Source organism: Nannospalax galili, unplaced genomic scaffold (assembly GCF_000622305.1).
Source record: "Nannospalax galili isolate Female #2095 unplaced genomic scaffold, S.galili_v1.0 scaffold903, whole genome shotgun sequence".
NCBI lineage: Eukaryota > Metazoa > Chordata > Mammalia > Rodentia > Spalacidae > Nannospalax > Nannospalax galili.
The window spans coordinates 661,655-675,276 of record NW_008349989.1 but is presented as its reverse complement, the minus strand read 5'-3'; the positions used below and the strand labels follow the sequence as shown (position 1 = coordinate 675,276).

The 13,622-nt window shown below is 39.9% G+C and overlaps 1 protein-coding gene across 7 annotated transcripts in view; it reads left to right on the top strand.

Moving 5' to 3' along the window:
• The window catches only part of Gabpa (GA binding protein transcription factor subunit alpha), a 36,920-nt gene that overhangs the window by 230 nt on the left and 23,068 nt on the right, over window positions 1-13,622 (top strand). The window contains exons 1-4 of one of the 7 annotated variants that reach the window (XM_029570458.1): window positions 242-370; window positions 1,195-1,377; window positions 5,568-5,670; window positions 9,675-9,819. In XM_029570458.1, coding sequence (XP_029426318.1) covers window positions 5,594-5,670; window positions 9,675-9,819 — 222 coding nt within the window. In that variant the 5' untranslated portion in view covers window positions 242-370; window positions 1,195-1,377; window positions 5,568-5,593. Of the gene's footprint in view, window positions 1-31; window positions 371-395; window positions 527-567; window positions 845-1,194; window positions 1,378-4,382; window positions 4,718-5,567; window positions 5,671-9,674; window positions 9,820-13,622 lie in introns of those variants that run through there. The other 6 variants (XM_029570460.1, XM_008847181.3, XM_029570461.1 and 3 more) reach the window with 6 other exon arrangements.

Sequence of the window (13,622 nt, the reverse complement as noted above, 5' to 3'; positions counted from 1 at the left end):
CTAGTTCGAGCTCCCTTGGAGTCCGCGTCCCGTTCGCTGGGGTTGGGGAAGTGGATATTGTGTGAGGGGAAGACAGCACATAAAACCAAACGGCTTGGGGCGTTTGTTCCTCGTGAGCCTCCGTTGGTGGCGTTCCTGCCGCGCACCCTGTTGGGAGTTGTAGTTCTCGGCCCAGGGTTGCCTGGGAGGCGGGAGAGGGGCTGGGGTTCCTCAGCGCCTATTCCGCGGGAAGGGCCCGAGGGCCTCACGCTGCAATTCGCTGGAGCGGTGCGGCTTACCCGGAGAGGTGCTGCACGTGGAGTCCGCGCCGCCGCCGTCCCCAGCCGGCTCTGGAGCACGGGCGAGGGCCACGGGGCCGATTCCGGAGCTGGTGAGTGCGGCCGCGGGGAGCGCGGGCCCGCGCGGCCGGCCTCGTTCCGGGGCTTTCCCCCGCCGCGACCCCCCCGTGGCCGCCTCTGTGTTTTGTTTCCGCTGGTCCCCGGCGCTGTGACTCCCATTTCCGTTCGTGGAGACTTGAGGGAGCCAGGTGGGGAGGGGCGGGAGAGGCTGTGCTGGGAGCGGAGGGGAGGGGCGGGGAGCGCCGGGGCCCCGGGGACCGCGTGCCCTGGACGCCGCGAGAAGCCAGACAAGACCGCCGCCCGGTGTCCCCGGCTCTCTGCGCGGGCCCGACGGCCCCAGATTTCCCCGGAAGATGCCACGCCAGTCTGACCCCGGACTCAGCAGCGAGTCATTCCCTCCAAATCCAGTTGACCTAGAACTGTCTCACTGTTGGCACCAGTGCTATGGTCATCTTCATCCATGTGAACGGCATTTTGTTTGTTTTACTAAGAAGTCAGCCAGGAGGGTTAGTGTAGCTTGCTAACTTTTGTTGTTTTTAGTTTGTGCTATGTGCACAACATTGGAATTTAGGAATTCTACCTTGATTAGGACAGTAGAGAGGACAGTGCCTAGTACTTCAGGATGATAAATAACATTTGAAATTAATAGGTAATAAATACCAGCTAATTACAGTAGCTCTGAGGAGTGGCAAGAGTCAAGGATTTGTATGGATTCGCTGTCATCGTTCCTAGTTAGGTACCATGATGTCTTTAACTCCACAAGAAACCGGCCAGCTCTAGCACTTTTTCCTGCTTATTTTTGCACATCCTGGTGCCTACTGGATCTAAGTCGATTTTACCTGTATTGCGTATACAGGAGCATATCTTGAGGGAATCCACGGTCCCTGAAGTACCAAAGTCCTGAGATGTTAGCTTGCAGCAAGTCAGGAGAGCAGATAGAGGCCAGCTACCAGTCAACAGTTTGCTTGAGTCTTCTGGCAGCTTGTTTCTAAACTTCAAACCCATGGGAAGATTGAAGAGGAAAATACAAGGAAGACCTGTATGTTCTTGGGGGTGGTCTTCAGTTGTTAATCTTTCTGTCAGGTTTCATTTTGCTCTTTACATGCATCACAGGGGTGCTCTACATTGTCATAGTGTCAACTGCATTTTCTAGGAAATACACAGCCTATATAAAATGATAGTTACTTATTTTAAATTGCATTTTTGAATGATTTGTATTTGGGCATTTCTTCATATCCTGAACTATTTTAATTTCCTTTGGTTTAAAATTCCTTTTCCTGTGCTTTGCCAACTTTTGTAGTCTGTCCCAACTATATTGATTATTATCAGTTAACTGGAGGTTATTATTTGTTCTGTTTATTAGTCCCTTGTCATTTTCAGGTGCTGGAAATATCAGATGCTGTTTCTGTACATTAAACAATTTTAAACTTTAATTATATTCATCAGATTTTCTCTTTATGGTTTATGTTTGGGGAATCTTAAGAACTTCCTGTCAGTCCTCAGAACACACACACACACACACACACACACAAATTTGCTCCATTTTCTTTTATTAGCTTAAAGTTTTGCCCCTCATGTAAGTCTTTAAGGCATTTGGAGCCCATTTTGTATCATGTAAAATTGTCTTAGTAACATTTACTTATCCAACACATGTAGTGCTCAGTAAGGATGAGGCACTGCCTAAGGTACTTTGTATATATTTGTGAACAAATATTCCTCCCCTTGTAAAGTTCATGCTGTCCTACAAGATCTCTATTTGATCTCTGCCTGTTTTACATAGAATAAATTCCAATATTTTTCACATAGTACCAGTTAAAGAATACAGTTTGGGGGAAGAAAGGGAAGACAGAGAGATTCTATGTCCTTTGATCATCCCAAGGAGCCTGTTGGAACCAAGATAGTCTACTTGGTGTGCATGGTATTTATTTGAATAGAGAATGCTACCCCTTTACTACTTTACTAGTCCCCCTTGTGAGGCAAATGTGAAAACAACTTTAATAATGTGGGAAAAGGGATAAAATTCAGTTGGTAACATGCTGACCTAGCATGCATGAAGGTTATCATGGTTGGATCATCAGTACTGCATAGAACTGGACTTTGTAGTGCATGCTTATAATCATAACACTTGGGAGGTTGAGGTAAGAGATTAGAAATTCAAGGTCATCCACAGCTGCATATTGAGTTTGAGGCCACCCAGGGCTACATGAGACCTTATCTCAAATAACATGGTTGGTAATGGTAAGAGAAAAAGAAAAATTAGAAGCCATCTTTTTTACCAGGCCGTCTAGATTAGGGTGCTATTTCTGGATTGAGTGGTCAGAAAACCAGCTAAATAACAGTTGGAGATGGGACCTGAGGAAAATTTCAGCTCTTTCTAAAGTAAGGGAGACTATTAATTTTATAGTGTTGCCATAACAAATTGCCGCAAGTTCTGTGACTTAAAACACTACCAGTTTGTCTTTAGTTCTGGAAGGTAGAGTTCTGCAGTGAATCTCATCTTAAATTGGGTGTGTTTATTCTAGAGCCTCCGAGGGAGAACCTGTTTACTTTTCTGACTTTTCGAAGCTATGTGCATCCCTTGCCTTATGGCACCTCTCCTCTATCCTCAAAGCCAATTAGTCACAGCTGACCAGTTGTCCTTCTTGAAGTCACTCAAATATGTATCATGCACATCTAGCTCTTTTACTTTTAAAGACATAGGTAACCGTGGGTAATTTCTGTATTTTAAGGTTGGGATGATTAGTAACTTTAATTCCCTCTGCCACTATAACTTACTGTAACTTACTATAACTTACTGTAGCTCAGTAAGTTTCCAGTTCTGGGTTATTATTCCTGCCGCAGAGGCCATGGTCTTGAGAAATTGAGACCTGGCAATAGTCATCTCCACTTAAAAGAAAGTAGGGGAGGGCTGGAGAGATGTCTCAGCAGTTAAGAACACTGGTTGTTCTTGCAGAAGACCTAGGTTCAAATCCCAGCACCCACATGGCAGCTAACAACTGTCCGTAACTCCAGTCCCAGGGGATCTGACAGTCTCTTCTGTCCTCCACGGGCATTGCACGACACGGGTACACTTACCTACATGCAGGCAATTCACACATACACATAAAAATAATAAATAAAATATTTAAAAAAGAAAGAAAGTAGGGGAGCTTCATAGTCTAGACAAATCAATTTGTGATCCACTATGGTCGCTTCTTGACAGTTTTGATCTTTGCACTTTAATGATGATTCAACAAGAGGAGAAAGATAGTAAATATATAATAAGTTACAGTGTGGTATGTTAAAGGTTAAGTACCATGGAAAAGAACCGAAAGGGATAAAGAAGAGGCAGATAATGGAATTAAATGGGAATGGTCAGCATTTACCTCAGTGAGAAGATGAGATTCAACCAAGAGGTCATTGGGACAAGAAAGTTGTAGGCAGACAGCAGTGAGATCAGAGACCATAGGGCAGGAAGATGCCAGGAGGTTAATAAAGAGGAGGAATTCAAGTGATAACAGGGATCAACCATGCTGGCCATGGCGAATTCTTTGTATTTTTTTCATGACTCTTGTCCATCAAGAAAGCGCTGCATTTTAGTCAGGCATGGTGGTGCATGCCTTTAATCCTAGCACTTGGGAGGCAGAGGCAGGTGGATCTCTGTGAGTTTGAGGCCAGCCTGGTCTATATAGCGAGTTCCAGGCCAGCTCAAAAAGACCAAAAAAAGAAGAAAGTTCTGCATCTTTAGTATTGAAAGGATCACACCTTGGCTATTGAATTGACTCCATGGGGAAGATAAACAGCCCTTTTAGAATGCTGAAGCAGTATTATCAGTAATGCATGCTGACTTCTGTACTAGTAAATACAGTACAAAGCATGTCTATGAACAGACCATATTTTGGCCGCACTTGGAACAATTTAGATTAATATATCTAAAGCAACAGTATGGCTCTGGATAACATTTGTCTTAGGGTAGGTTCAAAATAAGATTGTTGTATGTAAAGCTTTTGAATATAATGCCTAGCACATGATAACTAATGGCTATGAATATTTAAATTTGCTTAGCAAACATTTCGTATGTATGGGCAAGTGAGAAGGCTCAACAGGTAGAGACGCTTGCAGACCTGAAGACCTGAATTCAATCCCCAGATTCCAGAAGGTGGCCAAAGAGAACTGACCTTCACGAATTGTTCTCTGACCTCTGGCAACAGTCCTGTGCTCACTCTGATGCACATACAAAAAGTAAATGTTTTAGAGGAAGTACAGATTCATCTGCAAATGTTAACATACCAGATTTTGAGACGCCTTCTAGGACTTTCTTTTTAGACATGAGAGTAAGCTTTCTGAAGCTGCTGTGGACTGCTTCGAGTTGAAACACAAACCTGGAGGCCTACAGTAAGGTAGTGTCAAAATCTCGGACTTTCAGCATTAACACCTTGAAAATAACTGCAAAGAAATATGTGTATGTGTACCATTTTTGAAATTATAGTGTTCTTATATCAATGATTTTTTTAAATCAGTTGGTAATAAATGAAACCATATCTGAGCCAGGTATGATAATACACACACATAATCCCAGCCTTAAGTAGGTTGAGGAAGGAGGATCACGTTAAGGGGTTCTGGCCAACATGGGGAACATAGCAAGTCCTAAGCAATGCAGCCTTCCTGGTGCTCCTCTGGTGCTTAGGATTCGCCACTCTCAAAAAGCAATGCAGTGAGGCTGATAAGGGCTAATAAAGTAAGACAAAATGACACGGAAAGGTAAGTCATTAAAAAAAATTCTTGTATCAGGGCAATAATATGCATGACTACATTATTTTGCCATTTTGGAATATTATACTTTGGTTATAATATGAATAGCTGTAATTAATCAATTCATATCACTGTATCAGTATAATCCCTTGCTGTGAACATTACCAGTGAGGTACAGCTTTTAGCTAAACAGTTAGAATATATCTCCATGAAAGCTTCAGGTTTAACTTGAGTTACCTGAATAGTTAGTATAACTTGAATTAACTTGCTGACAGATTAGGCCAAAAAATTACCCCAAATCCAATAGAATAATTAAATCACAGTGTCAGACTAATATTCAATCAAAGCTGGTTTATGAGTGTCATCTGTGAGCTTTCTTTTACTTGTAAAGAGTACTCTAGCTCTTCTACAGCCTCTGCTTTTGTTCAGATTTGATCTATTTTTTGCATCATTTTTGTTCATGCAGATAATAAAGTCTCTTAAATTTAACTCTTGCAGGACTGAGCTTTTGAAATACTTCAACCATGACTAAGAGAGAAGCAGAAGAGCTCATAGAAATTGAGATTGATGGAACTGAGAAACCAGAATGCACAGAAGAAAGGTTGGCATTTCTCAGTTTATCATTTTTTAATATTACCAAAATACCAAATTAGGAACCAAGCTATCATTTTCTTGCTTGTTTTTAATCTGACCTCAACATTTTAGAGAATTAATGTATTACAGTTTTTTCCTTTATTTGGTTTGTAGCTCAGAGAGAAAGGCATTTTTAAATTGCAGGCAGGAATAAGCATCGTTGATATTGATAAAGCACTTGGGATAGTCTAATTTAGGTACTATTCATTCTTTAGTCTTTTCATCAGTACTGGTCACTTTTATTTCAAAAAGAATTTAATTCAGGGCTGGAAAGATGGCTCAGCAGTTAAGAGCGCTGGTTGTTCTTGCAGAAGACCCAGGTTCAAATCCCAGCACCTACATCGCGGCTAATAACCATCTGTAACTACAGTTCTAGGAGATCTGACACCCTTGTCTGTCCTTCATGGGTATTACGTGACACAGATGCACTCACATGCATGCAGGCAATACATCCATATACATAAAATTAAAAAGAAAAGAGTTTAATTCAACCCGAACTACTTTAACAAATACTTATTTATGAAACTACTGTATACTGCTCTCAGAAATCTCTTGAGTAAAATAAGACACTTTTCAAATATTTTATAAAAGCCACATTATATTTGAGGAGACATACAGGTAGGTGAATTTTTTTTTTTTTTTTTTTTTTGGAGATAGGGTATCCCTGTAGCCCTGCTGGCCTAGAACTCACTATGTAGACCAGGCTGGCCTTGAACTCACTGAGATCTGCCTGCCTCTGCTTCCTGAGTGCTGGGATCAAAGGCATGTGTTGCCACACCCAGCTAAGGTATGTGAATTCTTATGTGACAGTACTAAACATAAACTATAGTAAAAGGTGCTGATTGTTGGAAGAATAACTGAGTCTTAGTTGAGAATAGTGGTGATGAAGTCAGAATCAAGAAGAGAGTCCTGCTAGGAATAGAGATCTGGAAAAGTCAGTAGGAAGGGTGTGGAAGCTTGCTAATGGTGGCTCTTACTCTAAAGTGGGGGGATGTGGGATAATATACTGCAACTGAAAGGGTCTGAACAACTGTGAAGAACTGTAGAGTAACAGACAAGCCACAGTCACTAGGATTAAGAGGACACTGAGTTGAGAATACAGCTGAAATGTCTAACTTTTAAGGAGCTGTAACAGAGTTTTTCAGCTTGTTCTTTGTTCTCCAACAGAAGAAAGAATAGAATGGATGTTTCTTTTAGTTTTCATTTATAGTGTGTGTGCAGTAAATTACCCCCAAACTTAGCAGCTTGGTTAAATGAACACTTTTGTCAATACAAAAAGAATTATTGCATTGTTTCATAGTCAGCAACCTGGGAGCAACTTGACTGGGTGAGTTTGACTTGGGGTACTTTGTTTTTGTTTGTTTTTTAAAAATTTATTTTTATTTTTATTTCTTGTATATGAGTGTTATGCCTCCATATATATAAGTCCATTCATGTTGTGCAATGCCTGAGGAGGTCAGTTGTCATTATGCTCTGCAGTCATCCAAGACTTACCTCGGACTAGAATCTCTGTCCTAAGATCACTCCTGAGACTTGGTAGGAAGCCTCAATGTCTCATGAGCCTTTCTCTAGGGCTGTTCAGATAATCTGAGAGGGTGTCAAGATGGAAGAGTATCTTTTTAAGTAATTACATCTAAGAAGCGTTGATCACTTCTGCCTTAGTTTTTTGGTCACACAACCCAACCCTTGTTCAGGGTCCAAGGGGACTCTAAAAGGACTGTGAAGCTAGACATGGTGGTGAACCCCTTTAATACCAGCAGTCAAGAGGCAGAGATATATGGATTTCTCTGGGTACAAGGCCAGTTTGAGGCCATTTTTATTTTTTGGAGGGATGAAGGAAGGAAGGAAGGAAGGGAAGGGGAAGGGGAAGGGGAAGGGGAAGGGGAAGGGGAAGGAAAAAAGAAAGAAAGCAAGAAAGAAAGAAAGAAAGAAAGAAAGAAAGAAAGAAAGAAAGAAAAATTTGTGGACTAGAGAGATGGCTTAGTGGTTAAGACTCTTTCCTGCCCTGGCAGAGGACCTGAGTTCAGTTCCCAGTACCCATATCAGGCATCTCATGACCACGCCAGTTCCAGGGGATCTGATGCTCTTCTCTGGCCTCCACTGTCACCTGTACACCTGTGGCATATGCTCACACAGACAAATACACATACATAAATAAAAGTAATTTTTAAAAAAGAAAAAAGATGTGACTATAAGGGGGCGAATCATCAGGAAGTCTTTTTGGAGCCTACCATACGTATTTCTTTTTATATACAAAATACTCCAACTAGTCCATGGCCTAAAGGATTTGTCTCTGGCCCTTTGGCGGTGTCTGAGTAGATGAGTCATTACTATGTGGACCTGTATGAAGGAGGCAGTAGGTGTTCTTCAGGGGTAGTAGGTTATTGCTTTGATTTGATTTGTAGGAATTTAGATCCAATACTGAGATCATCCACATTCCTTCAAAGAAATTGTGTATTCAGAGTTTTGATTTCCCAAAGTTTCGATCTTAGAACAGGAAACTTTGAAGAAACAATAATGCTCAGTGTTCATATAAGAGTTTAAAATCTGTTTTAAAGTAACATTTGAATCTCTCTAAAATCAATGTTACAAAAAAAAAAAAAAAAAGGCAGGTTACTGTACTTATAGCCAGGAACATGGTAAAAGTGTTATTTTAGTAAAAAAAAAAAAAATTTTTTTTTAACCTTGGCAAAGAAAAATGGTGTGCTATTATTTTTAAATAATTTTCACGTTTTTAATTATGAATGATCTGTTTTATAAATTATAAGTGTTTTAGGAAAAACATTTGTGATACTTGCACTCATTAAATTTCATGAATATATGTTACTATTCTTGGGATTTAGGTAAAAATGGAATTTGACATATTCTTTTAGAGAGAGAGAGAGAGAGAGAGAGAGAGAGAGAGAGAGAGAGTATGTGTCTCCCTCCCCATGTGTGTCTGTGTCCTGATATGTTTGGTGTGGAGATGTGAATGCCATAATGTGCATGTGGGGATCAGAACAACTTTGGATATTAGTCCTCATCAGCCACCTTGTTTAAACAAGGTCTCTTGTGTTGGCTGCTGCCCTTGCCTGGCTGGCTGGCCCATCTTCTGGCCTTTCTTCCATCTGCATCTCTCATCTCACTATGGAAGCTGTGGGATTACCGATGCACACTGCCACACCTGGCTTTACGTAGGTTCCTGGCCTTCTGTCTATTCTGGGGATCTGAACTCAGCCTCATATTTGCACTGCAAGTACTGTCCCACTGAGCTATTTCCCTAGCCCTTCACACATATTTTAATGCATGTTTTTGATAATTACAAATGAGATTTAAATTATGTAGTGAAGACTTAATTTTGTATTCATGAGTTCAGCAAATATTACTTTCTTTGTCTTTGGCCTCATTTAAGCATTTACAAGAGGTATGTAGAATTGCTCATCAAAGCTTTAAACTTTTTAGAATTGTGAAATAGCAGTACAAAGGGGCTCTGAGAAAGTTTTAGAGGGAAATACAATTTTAAACAGTAATACGGAGTAAGGGTTATAGTCAGTGTCTAGATTAAATTTGGTAGAAAGTATTTATATTGTCATAGCTTGTCAATTTGTATTTATTAGATTATATTGGGTTTGGAAATTGATTAGTAGAAATGATACACAAAATTTAGTTTAGGTTTTATAGCCCAGGCAGATCTCTTAACTCTGTGTAACAGAGGATGACCTCAAACTCCTCCTCCTGCCTCCATTTCTGAGGTGCTGTTATTACAGGCTTGTGCCACCATTCTGGCATGATGTACAAATTTTGAGGATACAATGTAGTCACCTTTCTGTGCCTAAAATTCTTCAGAATAGCTTGAAATGTAATATAAAGGCAAACATTTTCCCTTGAATATTGTATGTGCAACAGTTATACGTATTCATAGTTTTGTTTTGAGCATATTGTTATTTTCACATCAGGGCAACTATAATTAACTTTATATTGTTTAACATTTAGCATTGTGGAACAAACCTACACACCGGCTGAATGTGTAAGCCAGGCCATAGACATCAATGAACCAATAGGCAATTTAAAGAAACTACTAGAACCAAGATTGCAGTGTTCGTTGGATGCTCATGAAATTTGCTTGCAAGATATCCAGGTAAGGTTTTTTACAATGTTTGTTTTGGTTTTTCTGTTTTGAGATTTCTATTTCACCATTTCAATTTATATGAGCAGATTTTTGCTAGCCTTTTATCTCTATAGCTATCTCTACAAATAGGCTTGACTTAAGACAGAATTTAAGCATTTAGAAATAAGAATTAAAAAAAATTTTTTTATACCACTGGGCCTGGTGGCATATACCTTTAATTCCAGCACTTGGGAGGCAGAGGCAGGCAGATCTTTGTGAGTTCAAGGCTAGCTTGGTCTATATTGAGAGTTCCAGGCTCTAGGGAAGCCCTGTCTCAATATATATATATGTATTTTTTTTATGTGTATGACTGTATTGCCTGATATATGTATGTGCAATGCATATGGAGGTCAGAAGAGGGTGTTGGATCCCCTGGAACTGGAGTTAACAGGTGGTTGTTAGCTGCCATGTAGGAGTTGGGAACCAAACCTGGTACCTCTGCAAGAGTTGCCAGTGTTCTTCACCACTGAGCCCCTAGAAATAAATATCTCCAGCCCCTAGAAATATTCTTTCAACAAATTCTTTGTATTTAGCATTTAAAATTTTTAAAGTTTGAGTAATATATTAAAATGTAACAGGGCTAGAGAGATGGCTCAGCAGTTATGAGCACTGGCTGTTCTTGCAGAGGACCCTGGTTTAGTTCCCAGCTCCCACATAGTGGCTAACAGCTGTCTTTAACTCCAGTTCCAGAGGATCTGGCACCCTTTGCCCTCTTCTGGCCTCTGGGGTCATGGCATCTCTCCAACTCCTAAAATTTTTAATTTTAATTTAAGTGATGAGGTAATAAGTCGCTTATTTCCTGTTTACTTTCACAAGTATGAAATGAGAACTTTAAACACATTAAAAATGAAGTAGTGGGGGGCACATTGACTCGAGATGATACTGTGCTCCTGACTGACTTCTAACTCCCTTACCTTTAAAGTGAGATTCCCTTGATTAAATTATTTTTTCATTCTTTTCCATTTTCTCTGGCAGTAAATTTTAAATGAAAATTTAAATACCAGTTTCTGTTTCTTGGAATTTATTGCAGTAGGCCTTTCCTTACACGTGGTATTAGAATAAATTATGCTTGAATCATCGCTGTGGTTGTGTTTTATATGTTCTCCAGAAAGGTGCTACTTTTTGTATAAAAAAATAGACTAAACGAGATTGCTAAAATAGTTTCTCCATGATGTTTCTTAAACTTATGAATACTAGAGTCTGTATACTTTTGTTCTTTTTTTTTAGTTTTTTTTTACATATTTTATTTATTTTTATTTTTATGTGTATGAGTGTCATGCCTGCATGTAGGGAAGTGCACCCACATCATGCAATGCCCATGAAGACAGAAGAGGCTGTTGGATCCCCTAGAACTGGAGTTATGACACTTGTTAGCTGCCATGTCAGTGCTGGGATTCAAACCCAGGTCTTCTGCAAGAACAGTCAATGTTTTTAACCACTGAGCCGTCTGTCCAGCCCCTAGTTTAATTTTTTTATTTATTTAACTTTTATTTATGTGCACCCATGAGTGTCTGTGGAGGCCAGAAGAGGACATCAGATCTCCTAGAACTGGAGTTCCTAATAGTTGTTAGCTGCCGTGTGGATGCTGGGACCCAAACCCAGATCCTCTGCAAAAGTACCCAGTGCTCTTTTCTTTTTTTAAAAAAAACTTTTAAGTGTATGAGTGTATTGTTTGCTACGTATACCTGTGTATACAATGCCCACGGTGGGTAGAAGAGAATGTTGGGTCCCCCAGAACTGGAGTTACAATTGTTAACACCCTATGGGTGCTGGGAATTGAACCCATGTCTTAACCACTGGGTCTTCTCTATTTTACCATGTATATGTGTGGGGGTCAGTGGGGAATAGGTATGTGCATGTGAGTACAGTTGCCTATGGGAGGCAGAGGCATCAGATCCCCCAAGGATCTGGCGTTAAAGGTAGTTGTGAGCCGCCTGAGGTGGTTGCTGGGTCTGAATATGGGCCTTCTGGAAGAGCAGTATGTACTCTTAACTACTGAGCATTTCTCCAGTTCTACCTTAGTAGTTTAAAAAAATTCAAACCATATGCAGTATTATTAAATAAGATTTTATTATATAATACTGAAATGTGCTAATGAAACATGCATTTTGTGGCCATTTAACCATATTTTAATCTTTTTCAATATTTAGTAAATATTAAGGGTATTGTGCTTCTAAATTTAGGAAATATAGTTGGATCTACTTAAAATATTAATACTTTTTAAAGTTTCCTTCTTTATAATGAGAAGATAAATTAACCTAGTCTTTTGAAGCAGTCTGATACTTAGTATCTATTATAATATTAAGTGTGAAATGCCTACCAGTTCCATCTCAAGGTTAATTGGAAGAGCAGAATACATTGAGTTAAAAAACACTTGCCAGAAAACTTCCATATGATTCCATTTAATCTTTATACCAGTGTTTAAGATCACCATTTTGTTAATCACATTCTGCAGTGATAGTCTATGTGGCCTATCCACAATGAAAGATGGCCTACAGAGTACTCATCCTGTCATTTCTTAGTAAGTGGCAGTTGAATAAATGGAAGTAGTGTAAATCACTTATCAGACTTCAGAGCTAGGCTTCGCTTTGAGGGCATTTTACATTCCTTCCTGTCACTTTTCCTCACCTGAAAAAAAAAAAATGTGAGGATGACAGCTTCTGGTATTCATGTCAGTGCAAACATATATCTGGAGTTGGAATGCTTGCTGCTTCTGGGAAGACTTTTACATTGATAGTTGAAAGCTGATATGACAACCATTGAGCTGTGCTTTGAAGACTTTGATGCCTTGTCCTTGTGTCAGGTTTTAGTGTACTACTGTGTTCAGAACCTGAGCGCTTACTTTTCAAGATACACATACCGTAGCTTCTAGTAGATAATGCTAAGTGTTTCTTACATAAAGAGAACAGTCTTGATGTTATGAGAAATTTTTTTTAAAAAAATTATGTATAAAGAAGAGGGTCGACACAGAGGAATCACTTCCTCCATGCTTCCAAGCGAAGCCAACTATGGTCCAGCAGGACCTTTGACCTATCTTCACATAGGCGGAACTGGTAAAAGAAAGGAGCCAGGGGCTCCCACAAGCCCATGTAACCCCTGAGGAACAGATCCTCAAACGACCTTAAGAGTAAAAATAAATCAGTTTATCTGGACCAACTGTGTGGCCTTAAACACCCAAAAGGAAAGTATAACCAAAGATTAAATGGGCCAACATAACTTCATAAGAGTCCATATGTATAGCTAAAGGCTACATAACAAGCAACAATGCAAGACAAGCAATACCTTCTTTTGAGTTGTTGGCCTTGGTGGCCAAAGGGATTCCCAGATAGTAACCCAGCACAGAACTGGGAAAATGAGCAGCAGACCCCAGTCTTATCCAAAGGAATATAGACCACTGATTACCGCTAGATGAGGAACAGCTGACCCTCCTAAAACAAAGACCTCTAGATAGGCTGACTAGATTCACCAGAAGGGCAAGTAGTGGGGAATGTCTGGGCGTGCGGACAACACAGCAGACAGTAGCAGGAGTATCAGAGTATAAGGGCTTAGTGGGGGGAGGGAGGCTATGGGAGGGTGCTATCCGGAAAGTGGGTGTATAAATAAATTTTTTTAAAAAAAGAAAAAATAAATTCTTCAAAGCATAAAAATTTGCTCCTTAATAATTAGTAGATGTGAAAAACATTACCATTGAAATCTATCTGATGACTTCATATCCATATTCAGGTGCCAAGGAGCTCAGAAAGTAACCAACTGTGACTAGTATTAATCAGATG